At 57.0% G+C, this 16802-nt stretch overlaps 1 protein-coding gene across 3 annotated transcripts; it reads left to right on the top strand.

Annotated features, from left to right (window-relative positions):
- Positions 1-1329: 1329 nt before the first annotated feature.
- On the top strand, positions 1330-16598 carry MFNG (MFNG O-fucosylpeptide 3-beta-N-acetylglucosaminyltransferase). Of its 3 annotated transcripts, none has more exons than XM_082635605.1 (8): positions 1330-1793; positions 5782-5830; positions 6241-6343; positions 6767-6920; positions 10035-10120; positions 11994-12159; positions 13910-13995; positions 15651-16598. In XM_082635605.1, the coding sequence occupies exons 1-8, from the start codon at positions 1539-1541 to the stop codon at positions 15715-15717; spliced, it is 966 nt and encodes a 321-aa protein (XP_082491731.1). In that variant the 5' UTR covers positions 1330-1538; the 3' UTR covers positions 15718-16598. The 3 variants fall into 3 exon arrangements, with proteins under 3 accessions (XP_082491731.1, XP_082491733.1, XP_082491732.1); XM_082635606.1 differs by having other exon boundaries at positions 1560-1793; positions 5782-5840; XM_082635607.1 differs by lacking the exon at positions 11994-12159.
- The last annotated feature ends 204 nt before the right edge of the window (positions 16599-16802 follow it).

Genomic DNA, 16802 nt, shown 5'->3' with positions numbered 1-16802 from the left:
GGGCTAATGAAATTCACCAGCCATCTGGTACTTTCTTGTGTTTAATTAACAAATATTGATTGAGCTCCTACCATGTGCCAGGCACTGTTCTAGGCACTGGGGATTCAGTGAATAAACAGAAATCCCTGCCCTGATATTCTCATGAGGAAGACAGACAATAAATAAAATATACAGGATGTTGGAAGATGAAAAGTGCTATGGAGAAAACACAGCAGAAAAAGGGGCCTGGGGGGGCTGCGAAGGACGGAGGAGAAGGGATTCCAATTTAAATGAAGTGGTCTGGGAAGGCTTCACGTAGAAGACATTTTTGTGTAAACTTGAAAGAGTCACCTCTTTCAAGTGAGGTGTATGGATCTCCAGGGAGAGACCCAGGCAGGAACAACATGTGCAAAGGTCCTGAGGTGGGTGTGTCCCTGAACTGGCCAGAAGCCCACTGGGTCTGGAGTGAGGAAGCAAGGGGAAGATGGTAGGAGATGGGGTTGGAGGTAACAGGGCCCCCCTTACACAGGGCCTGTAGGCTGGTGTCTGATCTTTGACTTTTGTTCTGAGGGAGATGGGAGCCATCAGTGTTCTAGCGGAGGGAGGACAAGATATGAGTGATCTTGTACAAAACAAGACGGAGGTGGTAGCTGCAGAAGGTCCTCTGTCCACTGGCCTGGCTGGGAGAGAGGCAGCAATAAAGACTGCTGAGCAAGATGGGCTGCAGTGGGCCACAGCAGGACAGGCACCCTCAGGGGCCTCTGGTGGGCCAGACGAGGGCCAGCGACCTGGCTTCTACCTGGCTCTGTGGCTGAGCTGCTGGATCATCTTAGATCATTCTGAGCCTTATGTGCCCAGCTACGAACTGGAAATAATTCTAACACTGTTGTGAAGACCAGAGGAACTGAGCTAAATACTGTGGGAGCCCCAGAGGCTGGGAGGCTTCCTGGAGGAGGGAACCCTTGAGCTGAACCTTGAAGTCCAAGTAGAATTAAGCCTGGTGGAAGGAACGTGGGTGAGGATGGTGGGGGCTGGGGAAAAGCATCCAGGGCGAGGAACAGTGTGAGCAAAAGCTGGGAGGCTGGACACCAGAAGATACTGGGTATTGAATGAGCTTAGCCGGGGGTCTCTGGGGAGTGGGAAGGCTGGAGGGCCCCTCCCTTCCACCTGGCATGGAGGGGCTGTTGTTGCCCCCACCCCCACTGCAGCAGCGGGCAGGGCCGGGCTGTCCCTTCAGCCGGTGACACTTTTTCAGCCACCTCTGGGCTCCTCTGGGCCGGCCCCGCCCCTGGGCTGCCCTGGAGGCAGGGGCGGGGCCAGGCGCCCCAGAGCCGGCAGTGGGAGGGAGGGCCCGGGAGCAGGTGGAGGGCTGGCGGCAGCGGCAGCGGGGCTGCCATGGCTCGGCCTCCGGGTCCAGAGCACCGACTCCCACCTCTCCCCTCCTGGCCTGCCCCCCATGCCTGGCAGACCTTTGCCTTTGCCGGGGCTCCCGCCTGACCAGCCTCCCCTCCCCGTCTGGTTGGGATTTGGGGGCTGAGCCGTCTGGGGTCCCAGGGCCAATGCAGTGCCGGCTCCTCCGGGGCCTGGCTGGAGTCCTCCTCACCCTTCTGTGCGTGGGGCTCCTCTCCCTCCGGTATCACTCAAGCCCATCCCCGCAGGGCGTGCCGGAGGCCCCCGGGCTGAGCCCACCAAGCTCTCAGCCCCCGGAGCTGCAGATGCACGATGTCTTCATTGCAGTCAAGACAACCCGGGCCTTCCACCGCTCCCGCCTGGAGCTGCTGCTCGACACGTGGGTCTCCAGGACCAGGGAACAGGTGACAAGCGGGTGACTGCGGGCCCCAGGAGTGGCCTCTGGTCTGAGGGACTCACAGAGGACTTTCTACCGAGCTGGGGTCCCTGGCGGCCTCGAGGGAGAAGCTGCTCACCCACCTGCCCCACCTGGGCTGTCTTCTCGCTCCTTTCTGGGAGGATCGGGGGCTCCTGCGGCCCTGACTGTGTCCCTTGCTGGCCCCGGAGCCAGGTGCTTCTCAGGCCCACTGCTTCATTTCTTTTGGGGCCAGGCTGGGCCCCTACCCCAGGCTCCTGGGTCCCTTCTGGTGGGTGGTCCCTCTATTCCCTGGTTGTCCCGGCACAGGTTTCGTTCCTGCCCACCCTGGCCCAGCCTGGCATCGGGGGCAATGGGGGGTGTTGGGCAGCTGGGACAGAGGCCCCCGAGAGGTCCTGACTCTGACGTGCGCCCAGGCCAGGCCGCCGCCCCCTGTCCAGGCCCTGGGTGCTGTCCTTCCGCCCTGGCTGTGAGCGTGGAGCACAGGGACTGAGCCGCTGAGGAGGGGACAGTCTGGGGGGGGCCTGTTTGGGGACAGCGGCGGGGCGGCATCCCTTCAGAATTCCTGACAGCCCCTGCCCCCACGCCTCTACTGCCCAGGGTGTGCCCAGGGCGGTGGCACCGCACCTCCTGTGCTCCATTTCCTGTGGGGCACTTCCTGAGCGAGGGAGGTGGGGTGTGTGCTGTGATGGTGGTGGCTGAGGTAGTGGTGGGCAAGAGGTCAGGGCAGAGGTCTGCCTGGCCTGTGGGATTGTGTGTGTGTGTGTGTGTGTGTGTGTGTGTGTACACCCGCGTGCATGCTCACCTGCATGGAGCCAGTGTCAGTGTTAGATGTGCCGTGACAAGAGGCGTGTGTGTCACAGGACTGCGTGGCTTCTGTCATTCTGGGGAGGTGGCTCTGACACGCTGAATCCCTTCTGGCTCTTCCCCTCCTCACATCCAGTGCCCTCCTCAAGCAAAGACAGTGATTCGGGGGTGCTGGGAGTCATCCCTGGGGGAGGTGGAGAGGCAGATTCTCACACACACACACACACACACACACACACACACACACACACACACACTGTCCCCACTTTGGCTCAGTGGAAGTGACGAGCCTTCGGAGGGGGTTGGGGGCTCCTGGAGACCAAGGAGGGGGGAGGTGGTGCCTGGAAGAGGCCAGGGCCCCCTGGGGAGGGGTCACCCCTGCCCTGATTTCCTAGCACCCTGGATTAACCCTTTCCTTGCTGTACCCCCAGCACCCCAGGCTCTTCCCTGGGGCTCTGCACAGCTTCTCATCTTGGGATCTCGATTCTGGTTCCACTTGCGGAAGCCGCCAAGCCTGGCCCTCCCTGCAGACCTTCCTGTTTATGGTGCTGTGTCTGTGTGTACCCGGGAGCACAGCCTCACGTGGTCAGAGGCCCTTTCCTGTTTCGTCTTGATCACTATGGTGGTGTGCTTGCTCCGGATGAGGAAACTGAGGCCAGAGAGGAGGAAGTGCTTGCCCCAAAGGCCTAAGGGGGCAGAGCCCAGTAGGACCCGGCTACCATCTCCCGCTGGGGCCCCTCCTTCTCTGCTGAGACCCGGGATCCCAGAGCTGCCTAGTCACTTGGACCTCCAGCCTGGGTGTCTGGGCCTGGCAGGACCAGGCCGGCAGAGGAGAGGCAAGCAGCCCCCCTCTGTGCCCTGAGCTCAATCCCAGATGCTAACCAGGCAGCCAGAGGGAGTACCTGCCAGCTGCTCAGCATCTAAGTGACAGCATTTCGGGTGCATCACTCTATAGAACCCTCACAGTAACCTGAGTGGTAGGTATTGATATTCTCAGTTTACAGGTGAGGAAACTGAGCAAGGATAAGCAGAGGTAGGAGATGAATTCACTCATTTGGACACTCACCCTCCCCCCACCCCTGCCCCTAGCACAAGGGGCGGAGTCTAGAAATCTTGTCCTTTAAGGCAGAGTTGAAAAAAGGAAAGATACTCAGAGGAAGAGGAGAGGAGACAGAGAGACCCACAGTTGCCACTGCATCTGGGCCCCCTTTGGCTCATCTCTTCCTGTGACCTTGGCCAAGGCCTTCCACCGTTCAGCCTCAGCTTCCCCAGCCACACAGGGCAGGAGGGTCTCGGAGCCTCTTTCAGCTCTGCTATCAGCAGTGGTCCTGAGCTGGTTAACTCCAGGGCTGGGCACCCGCCCCAGCTGGTTAAGGCAGCCGGGTGGCAGGTGGGCCTTTGTGGCAGCGAGCTGGGCTCGTGTGGGGCCTTTGTCCCAGGCAAAGGGGGTGGGCTTGGGGGAGGCACGTTTTGTGATTCAGGGGGGGTCTTCCTCTTCCCCACAGTCCTCGAGGAGGGCGGGTGGGGGATGGGGGGAGCAACAATGGCCCCACATCTCCCCTCCTCTGCAGCAGATGGCCCCCGGCCACCCCTCCCCTGACCCTAGCAGGCTGTCTGTCCCTTTGTTTTCCCCGCGAGGTTTTAACCATTGTCAGAGTCCCTCCTTGAACAAATCAAAGGCAACCTTCAGCTCAGAGGAAGCTGCCTGCCGCTCTGTGCCAACCTCAGGATTCCCGCTCTGTGCCAACCTCAGGATTCCCAGGGACCGAAACACCAGCCTCATGCACCCTGCTCAGCCCCCGGGCCCTGCTGCGGGGACCCCTCCCTTCCGCCTCCCCCCACCGATTCATTCACAGGCATTCCCTGGCCCATTTGGCCCACGCTCCATACTTGAGAGAGTTCCGCTATCTGGGTGACTGTTTGGTGGCAAAAGTTTGCCAGGGAGCAGGGCAAGAAAGGTCTGACTTATTTTACAGGCTCCCCCGGGGGCTGTGTTGAAAACAGACTTGGGGTGGGGCAGGACAGAGCAGGGAGCAGGGAAAAGGTGACTGCAGCAAAACGGGCAGGAGGTGACGAGGGTGGGCTGGACCGAGGGCTGGCCGTGGAGGCTGGAGGGAGAGGGTGCACCCTGGGCAGTTGGAAAGTTGGGTGGACAGAATTTGTTGACAGACTGGATGTGGGTGTGAGAGAAAGAGAGGAGGCACGGTGACCCCAAGGTGTTGGGTTCCAGCAAGATGGGGAAGAGTGAGAGGAGCCCAGGTCTGGGGGTGCTTGGGTGCTCGGGGTTCTCGCCCTCAGTCTGAGGCGCCTGCTAGACCCCCAGGGAAAAGTCTGGCTGTAGTGGGAGTTGAGGGCGGGGAGAGGTCCAGGCTAGGTTCAAATCCTAGCTCTCCTCCTGCCAACCGCACCGCCTTGCTCCATCACTTAGCTTCCGTTTTGCCATCTGCGAAGGGGACAGATCGTAACACCTGTCTGGAGGTTTAGTGAGGTCATGGGGGACCCGGTGTATGAATGCTGTTGGTGGGGTCACCTCTCCTATCTGAGAGGTGTGTAAGGGCCCCGACACTTGCACAGGGAGTTTGCGTGGCTGTGAAAGTCATGACCGTCTCCCTAAGTAGTTTGGTGTCCTAGTGTGTGGGTCTGTCTACTGAACAAGTGTGTAGGGTTCTGTATATGTGGAGGGGCCAAGCGGGACTGTGATGTGTGTGTGTGATGTGATGTGTGTGATGTGATGTGTGTGTGATGTGATGTGTGTGTGTGATGTGTGTGATGTGTGTGTATGTATGATGTGTGTGTGTGATGTGATTGTGTGTGTGTGTGTGTGTGTGTGTGGTTGATGAAGGTGTGATTCTGCTAAGGGTGTGTGACTCTGGTAGGGACCCTGTGGGTGCTGGTCTGTAAGGGGGCTGAGTGTGAGACTGATGGGCTGGTGTATACCGCGAAGTTGTACAAAAGCTGGGTTGTGTGTGTTGTATGGGGGGGGGTTGGGTAGCTGAGAAAGTCATGTTGTCCTAAAGGAGCGTGTGACTGTGAGAGGGGTGTGTGTCCATCACTGAAGGAGGACAGAGGTCTACCATGTGTGTGTCCACCTGGACTTGGCTGTGGTGGGCTGTGGGCTGCCCGGGGCTCTCCTTGGCCAACCCCAGTCATGATTCCTTTCTCCTTCCTAGACGTTCATCTTCACCGACAGCTTGGATGAAGGCCTCCAGGAGAGACTGGGTAACTCTGGGTGGGTTGGGGGCCCCTCGGCTGTTGCCAGGGAAAGCTGGGGTGGCTGTCCCCTGGCCTGGGGTTCCCCAGGAAACAGGGCTGCCCACCCTTGTCACATGGGGATTCCCCTTTTGCCCAGGAGGGGAGCAGCCTTCTTCCCTGGAAACGGGTATGGGTGTGGGGAGGGACTGTGCTAGACAAGACCCTGGACACCTGGGTCCCAGCCCAGCCTACTGTCCATTAGCTCCAGGGTCCTGGGCAGGTCAGCCCTCCCTGACCTCAGCTTCCCCATATGTAAAATGGGACTGGATGCACTGCTCCAGGCTTTCTGAGGCCCCGCCTTCCTCTGCACTCTCACACTGTGTAGGGCTGTTGGGAGGAGCTGGGCAGGGGCCCCTGACCTGTCCTCCCTTCTTCAGGGTCCCACCTCGTGGTCACCAACTGCTCTGCGGAGCACAGCCACCCTGCCCTGTCCTGCAAGATGGCTGCTGAGTTTGATGCCTTCTTGGCCAGTGGACTGAGGTGAGTTCACCTTGGTCTTTGGGGGCAGGCATGACCTTTGCCTCAGGCCAGTTCCTAAATGAGGTGTCTTGTCAAAAAAGTAAGGTTGTCCGGGCCCTGTGAATTTAATCACATGTAAGGCCTGCTGGGGTCTGTCTCTGGACAGACAGATGGGATTCAAATTCTGCTATTCACTGGCTGTGTGACCTTGGGCAAGTGTCTTAACCTTCCTGAGTCTTGGTTCCCACCTGTGAAGTGGGCACAACTTCCTCATGAGCTTACACCAGACGCTGCCTAGCACAGAACACGCCAGTGCCTTCAGTGTTAGCCTCCCCCACCCCATAAGTCTGTTGACTGATTATGAGGGCACAGGGCGGAGTCTGGCTGGCTGGCAGCCCTTGGGAACCCCCTCCAAGTTCACTGTCCCGCATTCCATCCCCACAGGTGGTTCTGTCATGTGGATGACGACAACTACCTGAACCCGAGGGCGCTGCTGAAGCTGCTAAAAACCTTCCCGTGGACCCGCGACGTCTACATCGGCCGGCCCAGCCTGAACCGGCCTATCCACGCTTCTGAGCCGCAGCCGAACAACCGCACGGTCGGTTCCCTCGCTGCTTCCTTTGTGCATTGGCCGCTGGCCCCGGGGGCGGGGCCATGCGGGGCGGGGCCATTCGGGGGCGGGGCTGTGGAGGGGTCCGGTGGGTTTTCTGGGTTTCAGATTTGGCTGCATCCGGGTGTGTCTGGGCTGGTGGCTTCGGCTGTGATCCTCAGTCTCCTCCTTTATGAAATGGGGAGATTGAGATAATGCAGGTAAGGCACAGAGACTGGCACTTAGTAGGGCCTTGGCCACGGAGGAGCAGTGGGTCGTCCTGGTCACACAGTGAGCATGGGGGTGGGTGAGATGAGGCTTCCTGACTCCACGGTGGGGCTCCTAGCCACCTGGCATCACCATGTAGTTGTACAGATTGTTAAAATGCTGAATCTGCTGGGCCGGGTAGTAAATTGTGGCTGCCGGGAGCCCCTGAACCCTCCCCTCCCCTCCTCTCCTCTAGACACCCCTCCTCTCTCCAGATTTCACTAACCAGCAACTGAGTTGACACCTGGCACAACAGGGTTCCTTCCCAGCACCAGCTTCAACTCCAGACCTGAATGGACAGGTTTAGGTCGCCAGATTTTGCCCCTAGGGCTCCCTTGGGCCCTGTGAAGAGTCAGGCCATGGGTCCCCCTCTCTAGACGTGGTGCCTGGAGCGGGAGCTGGGCCAGTTGTGGGGTTTTCTCCCTCCCAGGGTTCACCATCTGCTTCACTAGGGAAACCAAGAGCAGGGAACACAGAACCTTAATTATCTGCAGCTAATCAGCCTCTGAGCCCTAATTAAATCTTCCTGGGCCTTGGGGGAGCGTGTGTGAGCGAGCTGATGCCAGGTGAGCCGCGGAGTCCTCCAGACTCCCACATCCCCTCACCCCTGACCTAAGGGTTTGAGAGCTCCGCCCTGGAACCTGACTCCCAGGGTTCACACACCAGCCCTGCTACTTCCTGGCTTTGTGACCTTGAATGAAGTCACCTCACCTCTCTGTGCCTCGGTTTCCTTATCTGTAAAATCAGTGAAAATAGTCACTACCTCATAGAGCCGTTGTGAGCAAAAGAAGAATTAAATGCGGTCATCTATCCAAGGGCTTGGAACGGGATCTGCCACGTGGTGGACACTAGTAAGTGTTATCAATCAGCACCCGACTCAGCACAGCCTCATCTCTGAACTATGTTCTTCCTGTGCTGGTTCAGGACACACCCAGTCCTGGGCACACCCAGTCCCCAGCCTCACAACGTGCATGAATGCCCTCCTTGTCAGACACCCCACCAACGGGATCCCAGGGCTCTGCTCCAAAGTGTCCTGGCCTGTTAAGACCCTGGCATCCCCCAGGGTGGGACAGCAAAGGGGGCAAGGGCTCGGGCTTGGAGTCAGTCCCAGCTCTGGGACCTCAGTCAAGTGACCTCAGTTCTGTGCACCTTGGTCACCTCACCTGCAGCCCAGGGCTCTGCATAGTCAGTGCTCAGGGTTAGGCGCTTGCACGGTCGCCGCTAATGTTGCTACAGTTCTCTGGGAGTGGAAGCCCTGCCCTCATTAATTCATTAAACAAGCATTTATTGGGCGCCTCCTGTGTGTCAGGTCCTCAAGAAACCATTCATTCTGCCTGGTTGAGGCCTGGCCTCTCTCTAAGAGGGCAGAGTTTCCAGCAGTAAGCTCGTAGAGGTCTTTAGGAAGAGGACACCTCTGGGCCAGGAGAACCATCGGATTTCAGAACCGGAGCCAATGTTGTACTCACAGGTGACAAATCTCAGGTACAGAGAGGGGCAGGAACTTTCTCAAGGTTACACAGCTGTGCAGTGGAGGAGGCGGGGGCCTCTCCACTTTTCAGCTCCCTGCCCACGGCTCTTCTCACTGCTGCATCATGGGAGGTGACCCAACCCAATGCAACACGCATCAGTGAAGCACCAACCCTGTACTTGGGAGAAGGTAACTTTAGGGCACTTGTTTGACCAAGAGATAGTACAGCTGAAAAGGTTCAGTGTTTCTCAAAAGGCTTAAAGAAATTCATGGGTGAATTCACAGGTCCTCACAGAGGAGGTAGAAGAGGCCTTGGGCCATGGTGATGTTGGCTGAGGGCAGAAAGTGGTTTACACCCCAAAGGGGTGGTATTGGTTGCTGAGATTGAAATGCCAAGGGGTTTGCTGGCCTTGGGGCCCACAGGCCTGCCTGCCCTTCTCTCTTTCCTCCATGAGACCTCATTCTCTCCTTTTGCAGAAAAGCTTTCTTTCTTTTTTTTTAAAAATTACTTATTTATTTATTTATTGGCTGTGTTGGGTCTACGTTTCTGTGCGAGGGCTTTCTCTAGTTGCAGCGAGCGGGGGCCACTCTTCATCACGGTGCGTGGGCCTCTCACTGTCGTGGCCTCTCTTGTTGCGGAGCACAGGCTCCAGACGCACAGGCTTAGTAGTTGTGGCTCACCGGCCCAGTTGCTCCGCGGCATGTGGGATCTTCCCAGACCATGGCTCGAACCCGTATCCTCTGCATTGGCAGGCAGGTTCTCAACCCCTGCGCCACCAGGGAAGCCCAGAAAAGCTTTCTTGGTCCCAGGAGTTGGGAGTGGCGAGGCCAGTGTACGTGGCCCGGTGTAAATGGCATCAGGATTATCTTTACTGGTGACCCTATAAAAGCATCTCTCCCTCACAGCATATGGAACTCAGGCGAGGACTCTGATTGGCTGGCTGAGTCATGTGCCTGTTGCTGAGCCAGTCATTGGGTCAAAGGTGTGGTCCTGTGATCCATCATTCCTGGGGCACCTGCCTGTATCTGTGACCTATGGGAGCAGGTGCTGTGTTGGGCAGTCCCTCCTGAACCACATGGGGATGTTTCTGTGAGGACAGGGATAAGGTGAACTGGGTGGACAAATATGATATGTGTCCTCTTTAACTGAAATCCAGCCAGATTGGGGTCTAACTGGTGTCCCCATCATTCTTAAATAGCTATGTGACTTTGGGTCTTGGTTTCCTTATCTATAAAATGGGCATAATAATGTCAGGCTGTACGAAGACTTTAGTGAGATGTGAAATAAAAAGTTTTAAGCCATGCTGGTTGGGGGTAAGGGGGAGCCTGGCTGTTGCCCCCACCCCAGGCTCACCCTACATTTTGGCCCTCCCCATCTCTCCCCACAGAGGCTGGTACAGTTCTGGTTTGCCACCGGGGGCGCCGGCTTCTGCATCAACCGCAAACTGGCTTTGAAGATGGCCCCATGGGCCAGGTAAGCAGAGACCTAGAGACTGGTGGAAGAAGTGGGGGGGTACAGAGAGGGGGTGTTGGCTGGTGTGTGGGTGGGGCCTTTGCAGCAGGAAGGGCTTGAGAGCGAGCTCAGGAGAAACTACCTCTCATTCCCGATGCATCACAGAGTTACACAGTTAGTGGTGAGCAAGCCACCTGTCACCATGCCCTTGGGGGTACACCGCCTAGTGCACTCTGCCACACACAAGCAAGCTGTGTAATTTCCAGGAGCCTCAGTGCCCCCATCTGTAAAATGGACCTGATAATACAATGGCCAGTGGTTGTTGTAAGGGTTAAATGAAAAAGTGTCTGGGCTGGCACCTGGCAGGAGCCCGGCAAACATTAGGTCCCGTTTTCAGCCCTCTTCTGACTTGTCACTGTCACAGGGGAGGTGAAGGCCAACTGGAGGGGCACTCAGAGGAGGGAGTAGGGCCTTCTGCTTGGGGAAAGGAGGGAAGGCTTCCTGGAAGAGGTGGAATTTGAGCTGGGATGGTCCTAGAGGGCTCAGACTGAGGGGGATCGTGGGAGTAGTGGAAGCCCTCAGTACCTGGTGGGGGTACTGATATTCTAGAGAGGACGTGGGAAAGGTCTAGCCTCTTGAGGTCTGCTGAGCAGGCTGTTGTTATTAACAGCCACATCAGTGTCGCTACCTTGAATTGAGGGTTGACTGTGAGCCAGGCCTGTGCTTTGCTAAGAGTATCACAGCCCCCAGGGAGGAAGGGGTGTTGGCCTTTTTTCTACTTGGCTGAGGAAACTGAGGTGCTGAGAGGTTAAGCAAAGTAAATGGTTCAAGGTCACTCAGGTGCTGGGTTTGGCTCTAAGGTCTGCGTGCTTTGTCACTACACCAGCCTGCCGTGCCCTGCCCTGGACGGGAGAGGTCCTCGGGGGGCAGTTTGTGCCCTGGCTGGGAGCAGGAGTGCTGTCCTAGTATCTGTGGACAGCAGGCATGTACACACAACCAGGGGTCACCCCTGTGCCTGGGGTGCCCCCATCGAGGCACCCCACCTCTATGGTACATTTGTGTGAATTAGAAAAATGTACCCACTCTGGGCAGGTGCAGCCTGGGGAGGGGAGCAACGGCTGGGTTTCTGCACCCACTCGACCCCTCGGTCAGTCATCCCGCACAGCGGGACAAGCTGCCCCGCCTGGCACCCCCGCGGCGTTCGTGGGGTATGCAGTCAGGTGACGCCCTTGCCTGGAACACTGCTCCTTCCCTGCTCGGCACCTGGCTGACTCCAGCTCATCCTGTAAGACTCTGTTTAAAAACTACTACTGCCATGATTAAGTAAAGAGGAAAACAAAGACTGCCACATCCTCTGGGAATCCACCTTGTCCTCCCTGTGTCCCCACACCTCGTGCTTCCCTCTGACTTAGTACCAGTCCTCTGAAATGACCTGCTCATCTATCTGTCTCTCTCCAGAATCTGGGCTGCTGTTGAGTGCAGGAAGCATTTCTTTCTCAACTCTTTGTCCTCAGCCTCTGTGTCATGGTGGCTGGCAGCAGGTAGATGCTCAAACTCAAGAATGAATGAATGAGTGAGTGAATGAATGAAAAGAAAGAGAAAGAAAGAAAGGATACATTTATAAAGGGCTGCATTTCACCTTTCCTCCACTTAATCCTCACAACAGCCTTGTGAGGGCAGGGCCATGATCATGCCCATTTTACAGAAGAGGAAACTGAGGCTCCCTGAGGCTTGTGACTTGCACAAGGCTACACAGTATGCAAGAGGCAGATGCTAGAGCCAAGCTCTGTTTTCCCAGCTGGCCCGGGCGGAGGCAGAGTCTTCAGGGAGGCAGGGAGGGCTCTAGGTGTCGAGGGCCTTAGGCCAGTGGCTGCAGCATGACTGTGTCCCTCAGTGGCCCCCGCTTCGTGGACACATCTGCCCTCATCCGGCTGCCTGACGACTGCACTGTGGGCTACATCGTCGAGTGCAAGCTGGGCGGCCACCTGCAGCCCAGCCCCCTCTTCCACTCCCACCTGGAGACCCTGCAGCTGCTGGGGGCTGCCCAGCTCCCAAAGCAGGTGAGCCAGCCTTGGGGCAGGTGGCACTGGGGAAGGTGTTTGTGGGGGCTTTCCCCTACTGATGGAGAAACTGAGGCTCAGGGTGGTAAAGGATCCCCTTGAGGGCATGCAGTGACTCAGCTCTCTCCACCTCTAACCCTCAAGGGTCTGCATTTATGATGCTAAAATTATTTGATCTGGTTCCCAAATGCCAGTTGGAGGGACCTGCACACATGAGATGAAGCTCGTCTTGAGGTTCAGACCACCCAGCTCGCCACATGCTACCTCCTTCCCTCTCTCCTCTCTTCAACCTCCCATTCTCCCCACACCCTCTGAAGGGGCCAGTCCTTTTCAACTGCCTATGGGCAGCCCTCTCCTTCACCAAAGCTTACCCGTCTACTGATTGCTGCTTTTCCTTCTCACCCAGGTGTCACTGGGAAGGACCAGGTCTTCAGTAGGGACATCCAAGTGTAATGTCAGGCTTGGGGTGGGGGTAGGGACCCCTCCCACCACCTGGCAAGTAATGACTCTGCTGAGGTCCAACTGGCTCTGCCTTGCAGACACGCCCTCCAACTCATGGGTTTCCAGCCCCGTAGAGGGTCCTGGCTGGGAGGCCCCTGGGATCTTCTGCCTCATGGTGTGAGTCAGAGCCCTTTTGGCTGCAAGTGACAGAGAGGCAACGGACTAATTGAACAGAAAGGTCATTTATGGGCCCGCGTACCTGAGAAGCTGAGGGCTTGGCCGGACTTGCTAGATCTGGCAGGGTCTGGGTGCTCAGACTCTGTGTCCTCTCTCATGTGCCCTCCCGCACGTTGGCCTCATTCTCAGGCAGGCTCAACCCTCATGCTGGCAAGGGGGCAGCCCCTGGTTTCCACCCCACCCACGGGAAGAGAGCTCCTCCTTCCACCAGAGCTCAGGACTGGTGCTCATTGGTCACATGGCCCACTTGCGTCACATGACCTGTCTCCTACCAGTGCCTAGAGTTAGAGTTGATTGGCCAGGCCTAGAACGGGGATGCAGATTGGTCCCATTAGGATCACAGCCAGGAAAGAGGGGCAGATTTTGGACAGCCAAAACCAGGGCACCTTAAAGGTGGGGTTTTCAGATCCCCCGCTGTGCCAGGCACCACACTGGGGGCCTTAACTTCTTTAACTCTCTGCTTCCTCACAGCATTGACGTGGGGGTGAGTCCTAACATTATTCCCATTCTACAGATGGAGAAACTGAGGCCCAGAGAATGGAACTAACTGTGGCACACAGCTAGTAGAGGACAGAGAGGGATTTGAACCCTGCTTGGGTGGCCCCTAAGCCCACAGTCTTTAACCACTGGGCTTGACTACCTCTTGATGGGTGTCATCATCCTGCATCCTCCTTTCTCGTGGACTGACCTTAGGCTCTGGGTCGAGATGGATTGCCCAGGCCCTAGAGTGGGTCTCAGGAAACCTCCGTTCAGGCATGCAACTTCCTGGAAAGGTGCTTTCCCCCCTTGAGCCTCAGTTTCCCAATCTGTAGATGAGGGAATCGTTCCAGCCTCCCTAGTAAACTGGACTGTTGGGGGCACAAATGGGATTATGGTCAAAGGGGAGCGGGGTGGGGCCCTCAGCAGAACACCCGTTACTGACGGTGGAATTTCAGGTGCAGAGGCAGGCTTTTTGTGCCCCTCAAAATGCCTTCTGTGCCTTCTCTGTTTCTGCACAAATGCTGCCCCCTTGTGGGGTCGCCAGTGGGACGCCCTGCACCCTTCACTCTCTTCTCTGTGTCTCTCTGCGCAGGTCACCCTCAGCTACGGCGTCTTTGAGGGGAAACTCAATGTCATTAAGCTCCACGGCCCCTTCTCCCCTGAGGAGGACTCCTCCAGGTGGGTCTGGAGGCTGAAACTGTAGGATGGGAGGAGTGGGGCCTGCGTCCAGGCATCCAAAGATGGGGGAGCTGGGAGGGAGGCAAGTGAGAGAGGCCAGTGGCTGACAGCGCAGAGCTGGGAGTGGAGGGAGTGGATTTCAGTCTCCGCTCTGTCACTGGCTTGCTGTGTGAACTTGGGCAGGTGCCTTGCCCTCTCTGGACCTTAGTCGCCCCATTTGTAACACAGGAGGCTGAGCGATGTGGATCTGAAGGGCTCTCCCAGGCCTGATCCTCTGGGAGACTGTGAAAGACTGAGCTCTCTTCACTGAGCAAAGGTGAAGCTCTAGTGGAGGAGCTCCAGGCACTCATGGGGAAATGAAAAGAAAATCTTTCTTAGGCTCTTTGTTTCTTTGATGATATTTTTCGATGGACAGAGGGTTGGAATGGGGGCTAGAATGCCACTTAGGCACCTTCCAGTTCTGTCCCCAAAGACTCCCTGGGGGGATTAGGGCTGCTCAGCCCAGCCCCCTCCATCCCACCCCCAGCCCCGATTTCTGTAGGGCAGCTAAGAGCACAGCCTGTGACATACTGTGGCAGGGGAGCAAGACCTACTTAATGAAGTAAAAGAAGCCAGTGTGACTGGAATGTGGGAGGAGAGAGGAGAGTGGTGTCAGATTCAGCTGGGGAGGTGGCAGGGAAGGCCTTGTAGTCTCTGTCTGGACTTTGGATTTACCTGTAGGGTAATCCTTAGGGGAGCCAGCACTCCCGCCCCTGAAATTCTGCAGAGCTGTCTGGCTGGGGGCAGAGGACTCACAGCTATCCCAAGGCTGCCAGGACCGGGGCTGTGTTGGACAAGTTGGACATTACAAGGAGACAGAGTTTGGCTCAATTTCTAAGAGGAAAGGAGCTGTCTTCTAATAGAGTGAGCTCCCCATCAGTGGAGGTGTGCAAGCTATGGCTATACTGCCAAGACGTTTAAGAATTGGTGTTAAATTCTCTCAAAGCCTGAGGATTAAGAATCTAAAGGTTGCTACCTAATGGCGCTGGAGCCAACTGGGGACTCAGATATGTGCGGTCAGAGGGTGTGGCCTCAGCTGAGGCCTCTTCATGGTTTCTCTGGCTTTTGAAGTCTTTATAAACCAGTGGTTCTCAACCAGGGACCATTTTGCAACTCCCCCCACCACGCCCCCCACTAAGGGACAATTGGCAGCATGTGGGGGCATTTTTTTTTTTTTTTTTTTTTTTTTGCGGTACACGGACCTCTCACTGTTGTGGCCTCTCCCGTTGCAGAGCACCGGCTCTGGACGCGCAGGCTCAGTGGCCATGGCTCACGGGCCCAGCCGCTCCGTGGCATGTGGGATCTTCCCGGACCAGGGCACAAACCCGTGTCCCCTGCATTGTCAGGCGGACTCTCAACCACTGCGCCACCAGGGAAGCCCTGGGGGCATTTTTGATTGTTAAGACTCAGAGGATGCTTGCTGGCATCTAGTGGGTGGAGTCCAGGGATGCTGGTAAATATCCTACAATGCATGGGACAGCCCCACAACAGAATTATCTGGCCCCCAACGTTCATCATGCTGAGGTGGAAAAACCTCGCTCCAGAGTATCTCTGTGACGCTCTCCCCAGGAACCCGTGGGAGTGACCCGTCTTGTCCATTTCTGGTCTCTCCACAGGTTCCGCTCCCTCCATTGTCTCCTCTACCCGGATACTCCCTGGTGCCCACAGCTGGTGGCTCGATGAGCCCTGAACCTCCGGGCAAAGGTTGAGCTGAAGCCGTTGGTTGTCCTTAGCCTCCCAGGTGGCCTTGAGGGCCCGTGGCAGTTCCTCTGTGGGCAGCAGTCCCTGGCAGGGCCTCTGTGGCGGGAAGGCCCAGGATTGGATGGTGGCTGGCGGTAAAGGCATCCCAAACCCCTGGGAGGTGGGCTGGACAGCCCAGGACCAGGTGCACCATGTGAGGGCCAGAGAGGTCTCAGGGGCTGGACTTCCATGGGCCTTAGGTGGCTGAACTGAACAAGGGTAGGGGCCCTTGAGCTGCTCGGGCTCAGGAGTCCTAACTCTCCAGAGAATTATATGGGTCCCTTGGTGTGGTCAGAGCCCCCACCTCTGGTCCCTCAGTCACTCTCCCGGGGTCAAGTGCTGGGCCACCCATTCCTGGCTTCCTCGGCTGGATCCCCAACCACCGAGGAGACGCAGGTAGAGGAAGGGCAGAATCCAGGGTCTGCGGCTGGCCAGTCTCCAGTCCCTGCTCCCCACCCGATTTTGTTTGGAGCATCAGCATGTCCAGACCCAGATGATGAATCAGAATGGGTCCTAGCCAATCATGATGAACCTTTTGCTCACTTTCCCAGCTTTCCTTTCTGTTAGGAGCTACTATATGACCCAGCTCTGGCCAGAGCCAGAGCTCTGTCTGTTAGTGCAAATTAAGCAAAGCCAATAGAGAGGCTTCTGGGGAAGGTTTTGCAGCCCCAGACCCCATCTGCCTGCTGTGAATGTGGGTGTGATGTCTGGGTCTAGGGCAGCCACCTTGCTACCATGAAGGAAAAGCCAAGACAATCATCCACAGCTGTCCCTTCCAACATCTGGTTGTGTAAGAATATTAAACCCTTATTTGTTTAAGCCTCTCTTGGTTCAGTTTTCTGTTACGTGCAGCCAAAGTCGTTCCTGACCGGGGCAGGGTCTTTGATCTGTCTGTCGCAGTGGTGTTGATTTGGGTCCCTCGGCTAGACAGCCCTGCCCTACCCTTGCTGGCTGTGTGACCTTGAGGAATCCACTTGGTCTCTCTGGCCTGTTTGCTCATTTTATATATGAGAAAAGGAATACCTACC

The sequence above is a fragment of the Mesoplodon mirus genome (assembly GCF_964341445.2).
Source record: "Mesoplodon mirus genome assembly, chromosome: 11".
NCBI classification, from domain to species: Eukaryota; Metazoa; Chordata; class Mammalia; order Artiodactyla; family Ziphiidae; genus Mesoplodon; species Mesoplodon mirus.
This window is presented reverse-complemented; position numbering and strand designations above follow the sequence as displayed.